Here is a 19,416-nt window from a genome sequence, read left to right as displayed (position 1 = left end):
AGTCTGTGATGGAGTTTTGCGGTCATAGGTGTGTGCCGGAGGATGACTGGACTTCCATTTCCAGTGGTGCAAAAGCACTTGTCGCCCACTGAGTTTCTCTGACGTGATAAATTAATTAAGAGGCACTGCTGTTTTTTTTTTTTACAGCGTAACACCTGCAAGGCTACCCTGCATAACCCATAATCAGGTCCCAGCAGGTTCTCCGTCCAACATCCATCAGTCAGCATTTGGATCAGGGCATCGCCATTGCTGTTATTAAAAAATGTACAAAATGTAGATGAATCTACTGGAAGTCACGGAAATGAAAGTTTCCTGCTGTGTTTCTCCATACTAAAGTTCAGTTTCTATTGGCCATTGTTTTAGACCCAACGTTCATAATGTGAGCTGTCGTTCTGCACCACGTGGATGGAATCATCTCTGCCTGGTTTGTGGTGTAGACTACAGTCTGACAAAGTCTGACAAAGCTTGTCCTCATTCTGGGTGGAATGTACTAAGCCAGCCTGGGAGGCTGAGCACAGTAGGTAGTTTGAAGTGTAGTTCATGTGCTTGACGGTTGGAATGGCAACTAATCTACTCAACGAGTTGAGGTCGAAGATTAGCCAGCTGCCTCCACCCCCACCCCCATCCATACTAACACCCGTCTAGAGGGGTAGAGGGGGGTGTTCTAGTGCGGTTCGCGGAGCATGTGCATATCAATGCATGCTTGTGTTTGCATGCATTAGTAGAGCTAAGCACAGGTGCATGGGTGCTTAAACATGTAGAAACATCCTATAGCAATTTTTTTTAAATGTATACTGTATGTCTACTCTATATGTATTCCTGGTTAAGTGCTATTTTCATGTACATCTTTGGATGGAGTCATGATGTAAATAAGTCCTTGTGTGTGTGTGTTTATGTTTGTGGTTTTGTTGAGGGGGAGAGGACTGCGTGGACCTGGATCCATCAGTCATCCGATAGGTGCTGCTCCTCCCAGGTGGCGGTGGGGATGGCGCTGTACGGGTCCATGATGACCTTGGCGCAGCGGATGATCATGGCTACCAGCAGGATGCAGAGGAAGGCGATGCATGCCAGAGTCAGGCCCTTGTCCAGGTCCACAAACTCAGGGTCGGGCGTCGTCTCCATCTCTGCTGTCTGTCCTCATTGAAGCGCACCGCTGTTGCAATCATCCTGATCCCCGAGCTTGGAGAGACAGAGACACAAGGACACCTCGCATAAGGACTCTTGGCACAACACAAACTCCCTGCATGAAAGACAAAAGATGACCCTTCCCTTGGCCTCCTGTACCTACAATATGTACTGGCTGGCCTGCGATGTTGCCTAATGTATTCAGTACTAATATATAGATCTTTTTTTGACTGCAAATGTCAGTGTTAAGCGTTGACCTTGGCACTCAGTCATATTCAAATAGCTTCCTGTGAAGACAGCGTCGTAACATGCACTTAGTGTCATTTTGACCGCTGCATCAGGTCTGGAGGTGCCTTGGCTGTGGGTGCCTGCTCTCTGCTTGGCACCGCCCCACCGCCCCACCCTCCCTCTGTCCCGGCCCTTTCCACGACTCTCCTCCCAGGCCCTCTCATTGATCCTTAATGTGCAGACACAATAAGAACAGAACCCAGCACTCGTAGGGGGCCACACAGTTCAGTGTGGCTATTAAAACAAAGGGGCGGATCAATTATTCCACCCCGTGCCCCCGCAACTGTGCATGGTAAGCAGAACTTAAACGCCCGGGCCTCAGCCTCTGTGATTCGGCCATGCCCTCATACTCAGCGTGACCCTCTGCCAACGCTGGGAAATCCAGGTCTTAAACAATTCAGACCACAAGACTACATTCGACTGTTCCTATGCTACCGCTACTTTTGTGCGGTGAGGTGTATGGACGGGAAAAGGGCGATCAATAGACATTATGCTTATAATTATGGAGAGGGGAGAGGGGGTTCTGTCGATACCTACTCCCTGAGGCACCAATCATTTTTACAGTCCCGACACGATTGGAAAAACTCCAGTTCATAAACCCTCTATTTGCATGAATATGGTTGATTACTTCGTGGTAATTACCCTTGTCCGTTCAGAGCCGTTCATAAACGGGGCACATAATCTGATTGGCTGGCATTGAATAATGCAGAGGAAGGTGAGCGCGGTCAGTCATGTCGGACCCCCGCCGATCATCAGGGAGGGGAAAATGAAATCTAGTGACTCATCTCCACCTTCGACAACCTATGCCAATACATCCACAGCAGCCAAATAAGATATGAGCTGCAAGTCTGAGTCGAGCAGTGACACATAGTTAGAGAGAAGGACAGACCGAGGTCTCAGCGAATATCTCCAGTGCAGTCAGCCGGCGGTCAACAGGCCTCTTTCAGAGTTCTAAAGGCCTATTGTATGAGTATAGGCCTCATTTAGGGCCATGGGCTTCGGTTTTAACACTTCATTTGTCACTTGGGTTGTGCTGGCATAGTACTGTGTGAACTTCGGATACTCTGCCTTGGCACCGCTCTCAACCCCCTGTATACTGATAAGGCTTTCTGAAATGTAGGAGCTACTGTTCTTGGCTCCGACCAAGTAGGATAGCTCATTTTAGGAGCACTGAAATTCAAATCCTTATTGTGTCAAGCCTAGACATGTGATCCAGTATGTTGTGCTGAGGTGCTGGAGATCCAGTATTTTGTATTTTAATCTGACTCATTAAAGGCCCTGTGAGAAGTGAACCCCTCGTTGTGTGACTCTTTGTTTTCAAGAGCCTATACTTTATTCATGTTATGTGAGGATGGTGAAACTCTTAAATGATTTATCACAGACTATACTCTTCACACTATTGACACTAGTTCATCTTCTGATGACATTTTCTTTTGCAGCCACCAACAGATTGTTGATGTACTTTTTCAGTCAATCTTCTGATGACACAGCAACATTTCCCCCTCACCATGATGGAGAAGAGAGGAGCAAATGCGATCTGGCGACTTGTGCCTTGTGTTTCCAGCCAAGATTATTTTGTAACCGGAGCTGTATATTTGCCCATCCATCTATCACCTTAATCTACTGTGAGAGCGCAGAGAAAGCCCGCGCAGTCTTTCGACGCCACAGTTGAACCATTTAGGAGCTGAGCTGAGTGTCTCCATGTCTGTGCTCTCAGAGCAACCGAATGATGTGGCTGTGTAATAATATACCCAGAGCAGCACTGATGGGAATCAAGCAGCCTCTGCTGGGCTCATTCTCCAAGCAGTGCCATGTGGCAGACAGGCAGGCAGGCAGGCGTACGTACGCTCGGCACCTCAGAGATGGGCTGAAGTGCACTGGGGATTTTTCATTTTTTTTAAATAGCCTCTTTGTCCTCCCTGCTAATTAAATCCTGAAGCTAAACAAGTGACAGCACTCTCAAACCAATCAGTTGGCTTTAATTGGCACATTAAGTGCAGAGGTGCATCTAAATCTCCCGGCCACGTTGCCTCTGCTGATGGAGCTGGTGCCGCCCCCCCTGCCACCTGTAAAGTAGGACTGAGTGCTGAGCCCTGACGCGATCTAATGCCACACTGAATGAAACATCGTGGCATGATGGGATTGAATCCACTCTGAACATTGGAGGGCTTTTACTGCCCTATGAACTGCCCCCCACCCCCTCCCCCATCCCCACCAGCCCCACCAGCCCCACCAGCCCCAGCCCCAGCCCCAGCCCCAGCCCCAGCCCCATCCCCACCCGCCCCACCCCACCCCACCCCGCCCCACCCCCTCCCCCACCAGCCCCAGCCCCAGCCCCACCAGCCCCACCCGCCCCAGCCCCCGCCCCACCCTGCATTCCCTGTCAGAGCGATTCATTTCCGAGGCAGAAGCCAAAGCAATAGCATCTCAGCATTACTAGCCCTGGCCCCATTAAACTCATCAGAAAGCTGAACAGTCAAAATCAAGGCTGACCTCAAAGAACCCTCCGTCGGTGTTTGAATGCTGTTGATAGAGGTGATGACGCACCAATCATCATGCTGGCCATGCTGTTTCTACACTCTGAAATGGAGCTCTTAAATGTGGCCTGATGTTAATTACGTATTGACCTCCGCAAAGATACAGTATGTGTTTCCGATCAGTTGCGGTGTAGGCTGGGTAATTTAAGTTAGTCAACATCATGTAAGTCAGGGGTCTCAGGGAACCTGGCAACTCATTACCCTTGAGTGGGAACGTTTTGGCAGGCACAGCCCTTTCCCCTGACGAGCAGCACAGAGAGCTGACAGGCGCGCTGAGAAGCCATAGGACCTGGGGGAAAAGAATCACCTTTAATAATGCATCTCGGCAGGACCTCACATTTGAAAGACCCCTTTGATGGTCCACCTCAAGGATCACGGCAAGAACTCCCTGTTTCCCATGTCAGCACATTTTGGGATACATTGCATACATCACCGTAACAAGCAATTCATCATAAATAACAGAACATGCTTTTCTTTTGTGTGTGTGTGTGTGTGTGTGTGTGTGTGTGTGTGTGTGTGTGTGTGTGTGTGTGTGTGTGCTGTTCCCTGTCTGCTGGGGCAACAGTAACCTTGGTAACACCATTAGCAATTTAATGGAGAATTACAGCTGACTCCGTCAGCCGAAGACTCCAGAAAAAGGAAAGCTTTCATCTCTAAATTAACTTGACACGGAGCAAATGCGCTCCACTTCTGTTTTGATAGACTCTCAGTGCCTGGCAAAAAAAACTCTGGTATAAAAAAAAAAAACATGTCAGATCTCTTATCTCCACAAATGAACAGACGACACAAAGTGTGCTCTGTGCAGGTACTGACATATAACAAGCTTCTATCAATAGTAATGCTTTCTTTGAAATACTCTCTTTGATAAATGAACCTAAACAGAGATCAGAATGAGAAAATCAATTCAAACGTTTTGAATTGTTAAGAAGATAGAGAGAAACAGGTTGACTTCTGACTTCCCTCTGTGCATTCAAATCATAGGGGGCGTAATTTGATAGGTCTGAATTGCCATAGGACTCTCGGCAGAGGAAACATCACGTGCCTAAAAACAAACTCTGTTGTGAGCTTGTGGAAAAAATCACTCACAGAAGAAGTATGAAAACTGGGCCTAGGCCCAAGACAACTGGAGTGTGCTGTTCAACATGGCAGCAGCGCTGGTGATGAATGACAATCGTTTGCAGCTTTGGGCTTCTAATTAAGATGATGAATTGTCTTTGTGAAACTGTGACTCTGGTCAAAATCTCCAGCCAGGGTGATGTTGATTCATCATTGCCCCGCGTAAATATTGATGAGTAATGGGATCTTGAAGGCTGGCGGGGGAACCCTGGGCGTGGGCTAGGGTGGGCGCGTCGGGAGCAGTCTGTTCCGCCGTGCGTAAATGAATGCTCGGGGTAAGCTTCCCTTTACCCATTCTCATCAGTCCAAGCCCCTTCCTCTGCCAGAGCAGATAAATTCCTTCCCCCAGTGTTATCATTTAAGCTCTAATCCAGCACGACACCAAGCGTATATTCATAATTGCCTACTGTGATTAACAGCCCAATCACGGGGCGGCGGGTAAGAGTCGGCACTGGCTGTGCTGATAACCACTCTTCCGCTCGCCGGTATCGACATCACTATGTCACTCACCAGCACAAGACACGCACGGGGAAAACTCAGGACTCGGGAGGAACTTCCCTACTGCCTGCATGAGACTGGCAAGCTCGCATATATTAGTTTTAGTTTTTATTTGATGTTATTTACATGATTCTCTTGACTTTATTTCTTCTGGCTGGTGGCAGAGTTGTGGGGGATGATTCCATTCATTAGGACCCCATCTGCCAGAGAGCATCTGGTGTGTCCACTGGCTTCTCTCTCTCTTTCTCTCTCTCTCTCTCTCTCTCTCTCACACACACACTCACACTCACACTCTCTCTCACACACACACTCACACAAACACACACACACACACACACACACTCACAGGCACACACACATCACAATGAGCCCAGATGGGGATCAGAAATCCTTCAGACACACAAGTGGCACGTCCAACCCTCCACTGTGAGCTCCCTATGTAGCAATCTCCTCTGTGAGCTCCTATGTAGCAATCTCCCTTAGGGTCTCACTCCCATCTCACCAGAGTCACAAAGAAACCCAGGACAAAGAATGGCAACAAAACAACTCAAAGCGCTCAAGTAGAGCAGCAGAGAGAAGGAGAGTGCCGCAGGCAGTTGTAACTCGTTGATACTTCAGAGGACCTGATCATCGATGGTAGAACATGTAGCCTTTGCAGAAGCAGCAAACACATCAAATGGAGCTGCTGATGTGGCATGAATTTGGGCTGCTTGAGAAAACAAGCTCCCAGGCCATAAAGCCATGGCCACAGCTTGCCATGACAAGTCCAAATGACTCACCTGATTCTGTTCTGGTGGCAAATACATCTTACAGGATGTCTTTTTGCTGCCATTACTAAATTGCCTTTTTTGCACTACCATAACCTCACTTTAAAGAAAAACGTATGCTGCTGCTGCTGTACGTGTATCTGTATGTTTTTTTTATATCTATATGTATATCTATATGTATCTAAATGTCTTGTCTTATCTGTTGTTGTGCCTGTGCACTTTATATGTTTCACCGTGGGAGAGTGGGAAACGTTTTTATCGTTTCCTTGTATGTCTGACATGCAGGAAATTGACAATAAAGCTACTTTGACTTTGACTTTTTGAAAAAAGAGCTGCCCACCTACTGATTGGGCTCTACTGTCCCATGGCCATTGGCCTCCAGTGGATTAGACTTTCAGAGTGCAAGTATTGTTCCAATGCGATGTCCTGTGGCAAGGTCTTACGGTAAGTAGTTCAAAAGACACTGATGTTCAGTCAGGAATAGGAAATGTACATATTTTACCCCTGTGGAATATGCTGATATGTGCAAGGTCAGACATATAGAAATGATTTGATGTCTTCTATAAGTTTTTTTACTCTACTTTCAGAATCAATTTAATAATGCAATTTTATGGCCCATTGTTCTCAGTGAGTGATTGAGCCATCATAAGCATTATGCATTAAGCAGAATAATGTATTGTTGTCTGAAAAACTGACTGGAAAGTCACATAACGGCCGAGCAATTTTTTTTTTAATCTTTTCTGTCCTTGCAAAATATGTGTTCCAAATCATATTCAGATTTAGAATAACCATGTTTCACGGAGCAAATCAAAAAGCGAAACTAAGCCATCTATTCTGCCTCAGCATGAAAGAGCACACTGTACCTCGGCATCATAACTCCAGAGCTACTCTGCTAATGTTTATGATTTTACACATTGTGGATGCTGGCTTCTAAAAGATCACTCTTGTGTCCGTAACCAACACTCTTCAGCCTTGGAACACTGAACACTTCTTTCAGCTTTGGGAGGAGGAAGTCTTGGTAGTATATGTCGCCCTCCAACATCGGAGGAGGAGGGAAAGGAAAATGTCTTTCAGCGGGCGATGTCCCCGCACGGAGGCTGGCTCGCTGCCAGAAGGCTCTCCCCTGCCACCAGAGCCCCCCAGAGGGCACCGCCCCAGAGGCTACCTGCCACCAGAGCCCCTCAGAGGGCACCGGCCCAGAGGCTACCTGCCACCGGCACCCATCAGGGAAGTGTGAAGACACAGTGGGGCATGAATTAAGACACAGAGGTAGAGCAAACAAAACAAACAAAAACAATACATTTTCCTTCTATAGATGTACTGTGTCAACAGAGGAGGAGTGGTCACAAGCGGGCACCTTGAAACCCACAGAACTGTCAAAGGCAGTGTGGACTGTCAAGGCAGTTTATACAAAAGTGTGTGTGTGTGTGTGTGTGTGTGTGTGTGTGTGTGTGTGTGTGTGTGTGTGTGTGTGTGTGTGTGTGTGTGTGTGTGTGTGTGTGTGTGTGTGTGTGAATGTGTGTGTGTGTGTGTGTGTGTGTGTGTGTGTGTGTGTGTGTGTGTGTGTGTGTGTGTGTGTGATTACTCAGCAAGAAACCCTTAACTCCCCCAGGCAGAAATGTAAAAGCCCTTTTATTAGATTGTTAGTTTGTGATGGGACTTGTCCATCAAATATGACAGAGAGTTTGCTCCTTCTGACTGTTGCACTAATACTCCTATATAACATCAGCATCCACAGCACAGTTCACTAATACTCCTATTTAACATCAGCATCCACAGCACAGATCACTAATACTCCTATTTAACATCAGCATCCGCAGCACAGATCACTAATACTCCTATTTAACATCAGCATCCGCAGCACAGATCACTAATACTCCTATTTAACATCAGCATCCACAGCACAGATCACTAATACTCCTATTTAACATCAGCATCCACAGCACAGATCACTTGGAGCGCCATCAGAGCGCCCAGAAGTGTCAGTACACATGGCTGTAATCATCTCTAAATGGCCCATTGATCTTGATACAGATCTGTCCTCTTGGTGCCAGCAGACGCTGCGGGCTGCGTCCTCCCTGGCTCTCCCCGTGCCGATAGTCTCACTCCCCGTGTGCCAATTCCTCTCTGACACTAAGAGGAGGACAGAGAGGAGCCCCCCCTCGAGTGATTGCTGCTGCATCCATCTTGGACCTGGCTGAAACCGCACAAAAAATCCCCAATGCCCTGCTGACAGCACGTTCTATTGACTCCACAATCTCCATTAATGGCAATCTTTCTGATGAATCTCGGCAATGGGTACTAATAGTTCATTGAACTGAACAAAGTGCAATACTAAAGTCCTGGATGGCCCATTCTAAATACACGTGTCACGCTATATAGGGTCTCAAGTGACTGTAGTATCCTCAGATATTTTGGTTTGCAGCACAGTCTGTAACTCCTTGGGGAAAAAGAGCGACTCATCGTAAAACAATAGGGCATCCCTGTATCAGTCATTATGGATATATTTATATATATAAATCTTTGTCACTGCAAAACCATGTTAAGATTGATATTGTTTATCGCTGTATTCTCTCGCTAAGGTACAAACTAATAGCTTTAACAAAGCATTACTGGACTGGACTGAATGAATGAGTGGGAATAAATGCATGAGCACCAATGAAAAAGAAAAAGCTCAATAGATTTGGAGGAGGAACAGATGAGGCTGAGACACATTGGGTTTCAATGGTTCATTTCCCCCGACCCAATTCATTTACTTTAAGACTTCAGACTGGGCTAATTAGCTTTTGAGTGGTTTTGGATGCTTGCCCATGGTATCCCCTTGCAAAAATGTTTTATTTATTCACATGGATATTTACAACTTTCACAATACAACACTATTAATCATTTTGTGTGTGAAACAGTATTGTTCTGTTTGACATACTTATTTATTGTCCCTATTGTCTCTGCCCAATTTGTCTATAACCCATAGGTAATTGCTTCTCTAAATGTAGTGAAAAAGCTACCAATACCTTATGGGCATTTAAGTACAAGTTCCCTGAAATGTATGACCGGAAGAATCACTACAAAACCTTACCTGCAATTATTGTGGAATATAGAATTCCTTGTAGAACCCGCTGTGAGTGCATACTGGGCTGATCATGTTGACGAAATGATTAAATTATACGCCAAATTAGTTGCTGCATTACACTACATGCATTAAGTATTAATTTAGATTGTTCCCAGTTTTAACAACAACCTGTCTGTAATTAAGCTAAGAACCCAAGTCAGTTATTATTGTGTCATTGCAATTGTACATTCTCTGCCCGCAAACTTTTTGTGGACAGAAAACAAGCAAAACATTTAGGTAAAGAGATGGAGTAGAGCAAGACTGGAAGATGACTTCAACTCTGGTACACGACTTCAACTCTAAACTACAGCCATATTATGTACATGAACTTTGAAAAATGTGTCAATGGAGAACTCCCAAAGCCCAGTCCCAAAACACAACCACAAGAAAAACAAGCACTGAGACCACAAGATGGACTGACAACCAAATTGAAAGTCTCCTCTTTTTCACTCCCTAAAACCAGACTAGCCCCTCTCATCGTCCATATAAGTCCAAAAGGAGAGCATCTGCTGGCTGGACGTTTATGTCCGACATCTCCCACCCTCCAGATCAAAGGAACAGCACAGCGAAAGCAACACACACAAACACTCACTCACAAACCAACACAGCAAGAGTTGCCGAGATGGTTGGCAGAAAGGGGGCCACTGCATACCTGCTCTCCTCACATGCTGGCGTGCCGAGGGTGGGCTGGCTGGCTGGCGTGTTCCCGGCACGGCTGCTGGAGCTGGAGATGGAGCTGGAGATGGAGCTGGAGCTGGAGATGGAGCTGGAGCTGGAGCTGCTGAAGACCGGCGAGAGTATCTGCTGCACTGCTCTGCCTCGCAGACTTACTGCATCGCCCTGCGTGTGGAGAGTGGAGCCCAGGGCAGCAACAGACTGCCTCCTCAGACTCCACATGCACAAACACACTCGTCTACTGGAGAGAGTGGGGGGAAGAGAGAGAGAGAGAGAGAGAGAGAGAGAGAGAGAGAGAGAGAGAGAGACTCGTGCAGCCAGGTGCAGCACCACTCACACACATTCTCAATCACTACCAGCACACTCGCTCTCCAGACTGCTGCCTGTCCTAGTCTCTCTCTGTGTGTGTGTGTGTGTGTGTGTGTGTGTGTGTGTGTGTGTGTGTGTGTGTGTGAGATAGAGAGCTCTTGTCTTTATGCATGGTGTTTGTCTCTGCATGTTTGTATGTGTGATTCTGCAATTCCAGTTTTCTTTTTTGTGCATGTATGCAAGCATGTGTCTAGTCAAGAGAATGGACACATTCCTGTGTTTCTGGTGGTGTTTGCCAGAAGAGCGTTTGTACGCCTCAATATACACTCACTCTGCTTTGGCACAATTGAACTGTCTGCTACTTGCAACATTAAGCACGCCTCCCTCCTGATGCTGTTCCCTGCAGGTCCTCGTTATGAAACAATGCAACAGTGCCAGAGGCCGGAGCTCCCCAACTTCACACAGACACCACCACAACATCTCTCAGGCTGCTGCCGTATTGTTCAACACAAAAGGGTTAGTCCAATTAGTCGTCAAAGAGAGAAAGTGTCAGCTCCGGGTGAAGGGGGGAGTGGGGGTGGTGGTGTTGATGTTAATGTGAGCCAACTGGCAGCTTCGTTCTGGTGTGTATGCTCACCCTCCCGCATTCTGGATGTTTCTGTCTAAAAGAGGTTGCTCATCCTGACACGGAACTGTGCTTCCTGTCCTACACAAAATGACTTCAGGTCAAGGGCAAACACGCCCAAACTGTCTGTTTATTGTAGCTGAAGAACAACACGGGCCGTTTGGACTTACGTGCTGTAGTCCTGCTTACGGACAAACTTGGGAGCTGACATATACACCCTTAAACACACGCAGGCACACAAATAAAAACACATGCATGTATGGTCATACAAACCTCCTGCATGTATCAACACACAAAATCCTAACTGTTGCATCTAGCAGTTCATGTCCCATCTTACCTAGTTGTGTCTTCTGAAGTCGTTGTTTAGTTACCTACAAAATGACTGTAGCTGGTGAAGCATTCGTCAGCTGTTGCCCTCCCCAACAGCTTTGTCCACTCCAGAATGATATAAAGGGCCAAAGAGCTTGCTTTGAGCTCCTATTCCATGGTGCCTTTTATGTGTAACTGCTGACCCATTTACTCCTATTAATAACGTATTATATCTTATTCTGTTGGACACAAGAGATGTCCCAAGTGCCACAAGCTGTCTTTCAAACAGGACAACTTCCACTGCTTGTTACACATTAGTGCACAAATATAATACAACACAAGGCTCCTTACTTGTCCTTAGGGAATCGATATAATTGATGCTACACAAAACCCCTTTGATTTAGAGTCTGTTTTTTTGCACAGTCTACAGGAGAGAAGCAATACTGGGAAGTGCATGGCAGGGCCAACAGAAGGGGGCAGCCTGGATTAGCAGATAAATGTTCAAGAGGTCAGATTGTGTTATGTCAGATGCTTCTGTTGCGTGTCAAACTGGGCCTGTTTGACTGCAGGCCCGGTGCTATAGGGGGTCCAAGGGATGCAGGCGCACCCAGACCCAGTCTTAAAATGGGGCCCTAACATACAATTATATTACAGGAGCCATGACTCATGACCTTAGGGAAGCTCTCTGTGTTTCACCGCAAAAATAAACAAATTCCTTTAAGGCCTTGCTTTAAGGCAGGGACAGGATTGCATGGCATCTAATAGTGATGTCAACGGTTTGCTCTTGTTTGCTCTGTAAACTCTTGCACCTATTCCAGTGGCTCAATTGGTTAAGGGCGCATTCTCATCCAAATATGTCACTGCCATTGGACACATTACAATGTATGCCCCGCCCACATTGGAGTGCCACCCTCTATCAGCTCAGATAAGTTGAGGTTGTCTTGCTATGTCTAACTATGTGTTACTGTAACAAACACAAACAAAAACATATTGGGGACAGATAAGTTGAGGTTGTCTTGCTATGTCTAACTATGTGTTACTGTAACAAACACAAACAAAAACATATTGGGGACAGATAAGTTGAGGTTGTCTTGCTATGTCTAACTATGTGTTACTGTAACAAACACAAACAAAAACATATTGTGTGCTGAAAAATGGAAAGGACCGAAACGGCTCCTGGCTCCTCCACAAGGGGAGGCGAAAAAGAGCGTCCATGTTGTTGTTTAAAGTACAGTCATCTGTACATTCTGAGGCTAGCAATCCCCATGTCAGCACAAGCACTGTTTCATCATCTGATGATCGTCATGGCAACAGTACCCAAACGGTAGGCTCACGTGCTAACTATTTCTTGCACCTGCCCTGCACCATGTATCCTAATGGGAAAGCAAGAAGAGGTAATAAAAAATGGTAGAATCATCCCAGGAATTGGGACATGAGAATACATTACACATATTGGCTAAAAAGTGATGAATAAGATGTGAGAACACAGAGCACTAAAACACACTTTTAGAAACCACCAAATATATATGTACATTTCATTACAATAAATACAGTGAAAGGATTCGGTTACAAGGATGTATCTTCCTGCAGAAAACTGTGAGCTCAGCACATTTAGTGATTGAACCTGCTCTAAGCAAAACCACACATACTGAGACATTTCAAAATGTCAGGAAAATGACATATCTTCACACACTTGCAGTAATATTTTGTAGACAAGAGGAATGCCATATTTAGTGTGTGCATATTTGTGTCCTTAGAATGAAAAAAGGAATAAATGCCTCGACCCAATTCTAACTCACTAACCCCAACTCCTTTTTTCTGAAAACTGCTCATCTTCCAAATAGGATTTACTCATTTCCAACCAAGAAACCCACAATGTCCTACCAAGAAACACCATGAGTTCTTTAAGGTATCCTTTAATTTAGGGATTATCAGTCCACAGAACATATATAAAGTACATTAGGTTTAACATTTAGGTTTAACATTTATATATAACATCGAACATTTACGTTTATATTTAACATTTACATTTACATTTAACATTTACATTTATATTTAACATTTACATTTAACATTTAACATTAACATTTAGATGAAATATTTATATTATTCAACAACTTTGTGTTACTGCCAAAAAATATCCTTGGAAAAGTTATCGCATGAATTTACATGAATTTCTCTCTATATGCTTGAAAAAGTGACATTCGAATATTGTCGTGCTTTTTGTTCCATATGAAAATGCTAAATGTAGCAAAACTGAGCAGGATTTTCGAACGTGCAACATTTTACAAACGGCGCCCCATACACAAAGACAGTCTTGTGCCTGTAATGTTTTCCAACGTGTCAACGTTCCTTTAATACATTATTTATATTATTTAAGTCATCACAATAAAACAAAACCTGACTGTATACTCAAGCCATATGTTATGTAACAACTTCTAATAAGTTCCCTTTTGTGTAATAAAGAAAAGCCTATTAAAGGGATGATACTGTCTGTCAGTTATGGAGTAAGAACATGAGGAATCAAATTGATGTGACCTATTTGAAGATCTATTCATAGACTATTTTTGATTGCCACGTGGGCACTGATTAATGAAGAATCCCTTTAGAGATTTTAAGTTAAATTTAACTGACATTGACAGTCTTTCATTTACCATTATGAAATGTAACCCTTTATTTTCTATTGCGTATGATATTCAGTAACAACTTCATTTTTTCTAAAAATGTAGGCCTATATTTTTTTATCGACAAATTAAACTCGATCAACAAAGTTTCTGTGTTCTCAGCAGTTATGTCAGTATGAACTAAGGCGCGTTCATATAGCATTGTAAAAAAAATGTCTTTTCTGGATAGCGAAACACATTCTACCTCAAATACATGCTTGACTTGCTTCCTCTTTGAGTCTAATTTGACTTAAAGCTGGGATACAGTATTAATTAATTCAAGTGAAGTCTCGCGGTGTTACCCTTCAGACATCTTGCATTTTTTAGTCTGTAAGCTCGAAATTGTAACATACTCCCACGTTAACGAATATAAAATACAAGTTTTCTGTCGACTGTTTTCATGTATCGTTCAGCCTTAATGCATGCGAATGTCCTAGGCAGCTGAATCGAGTTTGCGTGCCAAACACTTGAGTGGATTGTCTTTCCCAGGGCGTCCTGAATTGTGCGTCATTTTCATTTCTGCATTTTGTTTTCCATCGAGGCAATATGGCAACACCCGCCGCGGTAAATCCATCGGGTAAGTCAGATATTTTTCATCTGGTTATGCACATGGCAAAGATAATTAGACAAGAATCGGTCACGCTTTGGCATGCAATGTTATTTTCGCGTTAACAAAAGAAACGAGCTTCAGCGCTTATATCGACGTCAGGCACAGCATCCCCTTCCCCCACGTAGCTAGCTTTGCACACAACAGAGGGTTTTCGGATCAACATTCACCCAGATTTCTACGGTTATTCATTTCTGTACCACATCATAAATGAAACGACATATTTACAGTAACAGGCGACATGCATTTGTTAGGATTTTCCTTCTGAAATGCAAATTAGATACCGGAAACATTCCTGGTTGCTACGTGCTTTGATTTCATTGATACATTGTAACGTTAGCTAGCTATCCTTAAAACACTGCTCCCGTTACTCTCCGGGGACATAAACTTGAAGATTATTAAGGATCTTGCTTTTCTCTGACACATTGACATGTTCAAAATCATGTTTTACACGCAATAGATTAGGTAGGCTAGTTCCTCTTGCCTGTTGATTCCATCCATCTTAAAGCTAGAGAGAAAATCTCCAGTAGGCTTTATTTAGAATCAATGTACTTGGTGCAGGCTTTGGAAAAGGCTGGTCTGCTACCATATAATCGTCTCAATACGCCTTAGTTATTTAGTTATTCAGTTAGTTATTTCACATTTATTACAGATGTAGTTAATGCCGCTTGCATGTTTTCGTTGGGGTTGGGTTATTTTAAAACGCGCGAATTCAGAGCTTACTTTCTCAATAACATTGTGAAGACTATGTTGGCACTAAATGGTCCTAGTACAACCGCAGGCTATGGTACCCTCTATTCGGCGATATTCAGGATGATCTGTTTTGATCGTTTTAAACACTTTAGAGGTCATGCGATGTGCTTATCCCTATATCCCATCATGGGGCAACAGAGTACATTAAGTGGAATCAGTAGCTGACAGAGAACTCTGAATTTCACAGGACATATGACAAGTTTATCCCTGGAACCCTTAGTTGGTGTGGATAGGCTTATGCCCTCCATATTTCTGTCCTCTGTCAAGTCTAAACCAATGGTACAGTACACTGTCATGCCTCTCTGGGGTGATATGTCCCTGTCGCCTCATTACAAATGTTAATGAAGCATTTTAAAATAAATATATAAAGAATATGTGAGTGTTATTAGCACCTGGTCCGCATACAAAGTTGCCAGGCGTGGTTTTAGAATGCAAGGGCCATCGTCTGAGGGAGCTTCAGCTGTCAGAAGTCACACTGAAGGGCACTTTGTTTAAGTAGGCTCTCTCGCTAGGCAGAGGACACAGGCAATCTGTGGGCCATCTGGAGTCTTGCCTCTCTCGCACACACACACACCGGCAAGAACAGTGAATTTTCAAATCACATCACAAAAAGAAATGATAAGGCCAGGTCTCTTATTCAAACCAAGAGTGAATATTGGTTGTTCAGCGTGACCTGTTTCAGTTACTGTTTTACCCAACCAGACGGCTTTATCAGGAGTGCCACAGCTTTGTTGAAAACGGGGGAGAAAAGGTTGACATGGTGTGTCATTTTCATACAAGCAGACCTTTAGCGTTCACTGCAAGGTTTAATCATCCAGTAGAAGTGCCTCCTGGTAGCTATACTACAGTTATAGTTTAATTTTAGAATCACAATATGAAGCAGATAGCTTTTTGTTGCATATTCCTCCCCTCTGCGTGGACTTAGTGTGTGGTCTGGATCCACAAAAGGCGGCTCTGTTAATTGTGACTCATGGCATTATTCAGAGGCAACCAAGGTATGTAGGCAGGGAGAGTGGAGGCAGCTGCTGAGGCTTTAGGACCGGTTTCAGTTAAGGCCTTCACCCATCGCATTACACACACACACACACACACACACACACACACGAACGGACAACAGAGCCACACTACAATAGCTTGAGACGCTGTGAAGGAAAGTGAATGGAGAAAGACAAGGCTGTCAGAGACTGTGCTTTGTGACCAACAAATATTGAGACGTGTACAAGCTTCTGTTTGTATGTTCCCTGTGTCAGGTTTGTGGTTGCAATGGCGGACAAGGCAGGTTCCCACCCCAGGGAAGATTAGCATGGGCACAGCATCTCTGTTCATTAGCCTATCTTCCGCAGTTCCATTAATGGTCAATTTCAAAATTCTCTGATGGAACGCACAGTGCTATTGGATTTCTGCATTTGCATGCTGAAGTGCTTTAAAAGGAGACAGCCTTTGAATATTGTTTCATACACGTGTCTTGTATGACTGGAGTCCCAGTTGTTAATCAGTTTGTTGAAATCGCCTCCCTCGTTTGCATATGAAATAAATTGCTTTTCAGTCCTCATTAGGGATTCAGTAGGGAGAGCAAACGCCGAGACTGCATGAAGGCTAGTATTTGTTGAAGTAAATTATGATAATGTTCAGATCATAGAAATCTCATGCTGTGTGTAATAAATGGTAGTTGTCCTATTGAAAATTGCAGCATGTAGCACACTTAAGCTCATTATTGTCCTCCTCTCACCCCATGTTCACATAAGTAAGCAGAGTGCAGGAAATGCTATTAGCAAGGGGGTAAGAGCTAGCCAGTGTGCTGGTCATGGAGGTATTCTGGGAAATCTTTCTGTGGTCTCTAATTGGGCAAAGTGTTCCTGCAGCATGTTCCCTGAGGATTGGTGTTTATCATACTGCATACAGAATGACATAGATTTGTTTCCAGTGTTTGCAAACGCGCCGACATTAAAGCAGCGTGCCTTTGGGGTGGTGGTAGTCTCAGGTGGCTGGACAGCTTTTCCAGGACTTGATAGAATTTACTAGAATGGTAAATTGCCTGGGGTTATTAGACTGGCTTGGAAGGCTGGGTAGACTGCTGAAAGAATAAAAGAAGCAACCTTGGACTTGTCAGAGATGTGATTGAAAAGGACTGTCTGACTGCCCCCCCACCCCCCCAAAAAAAAACAACAGTCTCCAAAGCACTGATTAATGAGTTTGACCTCAAAGGCTTTAATCAGTTCGCTCAGCTACGGATCAGTCCGCCTCTCTAAGTCATCCCTCACATTAACTTCCTCTGCTCTGCGCTCTCGTTTACTGTAACCCACATTCGCTGGAGCGCTGGAGGCCTACAGGGCAGCGCACGGCCCCGAGCTTCATAAATACATACATGAGAACTCTTCGTAGGGAGTGATCACTGGAGCCTGTTTTCATCCCAAGCTGAGCCAAGGTGGAACGCACACAGTAACATGATCAAATATTAACTTGGGGGGTGGTTCCATTGGGACGTCTGCTTGGGTTTGTTTAGCCTATCCATTGCAGGCGGATGTATTGTGAGGGTGTATGTGGGGGCAAGGCTGGCGTGAGATGAACGGATGCTAGTGGATGTGACGGTGTTTTTTTGTTTTTGTTTTTGTCGTTGTTGTTTGTGGCCTGCAGAAATGGGCACAGATCTCCCAGGGCCGGTGGCCATGCCTGGTGCAGTGGTGGGCGCGGGCCAGGTCAGGATGGCCGGATCCATGCCAGGCAGAGGAGGCAAGAGGAGATCTGGCGGGTGAGTACATCGCTTTCTGTCTTTGTCCTCCCTACGCACACACACACACATACACACACACACACACACACACACACACACACACTCTCCAAAAGCACCCACACACACACACACACACACACACACACTCTCCAAAAGCACCCAAACACACACACACACACACACACACACTCTCCAAAAGCACCCAAACACACACACACACACACACACACACACACACACACACACACACACACGCATGCACACCATCATACTCATTCAACCCAGTCTCCCACCACAACCTTCACCGAACTGACTGTGTGCCACGACTGCTCTCCCGAGACCTAAGCCAAACATTTCAGCACCTGATTCAACAAGCGCTCTGATTGGACCTGTTTGACTTGTGCTCTTGGCTGGGAGAGTGGGCCTGGTCCAAGGCAGCAGGCGTGGAGAGGCTGCCCAGTGATCAAGCCTCAAGCACTGGGTGGGAACACTGATGTTATGTTTCTGGTTCTACTTTACTCCTTGTGTATTTAGACCATAGTCACACTACTAGATGGCGGGTTTGCCTTTGTTTAGACTTGTGCTGTCAGGTTGTTTTGACATGGGGCTGTGTTTTATTTTTTTTAGTTTGAGATCAATATGTGTGACTTAACGATAGTTAAATGGAAACAATCAGTGGAGAATCTCTGGAGAGATAAGTGATGAGTTGCCAGAAGTTACTTCAAGTCTGAATGTAACTTCTATGCCACAAAGCATGGCCTGTGATACATTTGTTGAAGGTTGGGAGTCTGTGGTCACAGGCATTTGGATGTGGGGGAAGGAAAAGTTCAAGTTTAAATTGCGTGTACAAGTTGGAGTTACACAAGGCGTAGACCTAAGAAGGATGTATGTTGTGTCAGTGCAAGCCATACGACACAGGGAGGGGTTAGTTTGATTAGGTTTTAAATTCTGAATTTGAATGTGTAGTGCATGTTGGAATGAGAGACTTGTAGACTTTGGTCAGAATTTAATAAGGTAGCTTTGCTGCCAACTCCAGGGTTTGACAGAATTTGGCAGCTGAATTGACAGATTAAATTCCAGCCTTGTTTGAGTCTTTTTTTGACGTTCTAAACAGACGTGGTATTTCCCCTTATTCTTATTCAGTATGTTGCACAAATTAGCGAATGTAATACTCTGTCCGAGAATGATTTCCGTGGTCTGAGACCATGATGTACACTGTACACACGCACACTTGTGGCAGCATTTAAGTAGAAATCGCACACTCTTTTTGACCAAATTCGTTTTTCTATTTTGCCATCGGTAAT

General features: G+C 44.8%; 1 protein-coding gene across 3 annotated transcripts in view; it reads left to right on the top strand.

The window, feature by feature from the left end:
- Positions 1-14,317: 14,317 nt before the first annotated feature.
- Positions 14,318-19,416, top strand: part of arnt2 (aryl-hydrocarbon receptor nuclear translocator 2) — a 40,675-nt gene continuing 35,576 nt past the window's right edge. For 2 of the 3 annotated variants that reach the window (XM_031569724.1, XM_031569722.1), the window contains exons 1-2: positions 14,318-14,598; positions 18,016-18,130. In XM_031569724.1, coding sequence (XP_031425584.1) covers positions 14,568-14,598; positions 18,016-18,130 — 146 coding nt within the window. In that variant the 5' untranslated portion in view covers positions 14,318-14,567. Of the gene's footprint in view, positions 14,599-18,015; positions 18,131-19,416 lie in introns of those variants that run through there. The other variant, XM_042708106.1, reaches the window with a different exon arrangement.

Source organism: Clupea harengus, chromosome 6 (genome assembly GCF_900700415.2).
Source record: "Clupea harengus chromosome 6, Ch_v2.0.2, whole genome shotgun sequence".
NCBI classification, from domain to species: domain Eukaryota; kingdom Metazoa; phylum Chordata; class Actinopteri; order Clupeiformes; family Clupeidae; genus Clupea; species Clupea harengus.
Note: the sequence above shows the minus strand (reverse complement) of the source record. Positions and strands in the feature narration are given on the sequence as shown.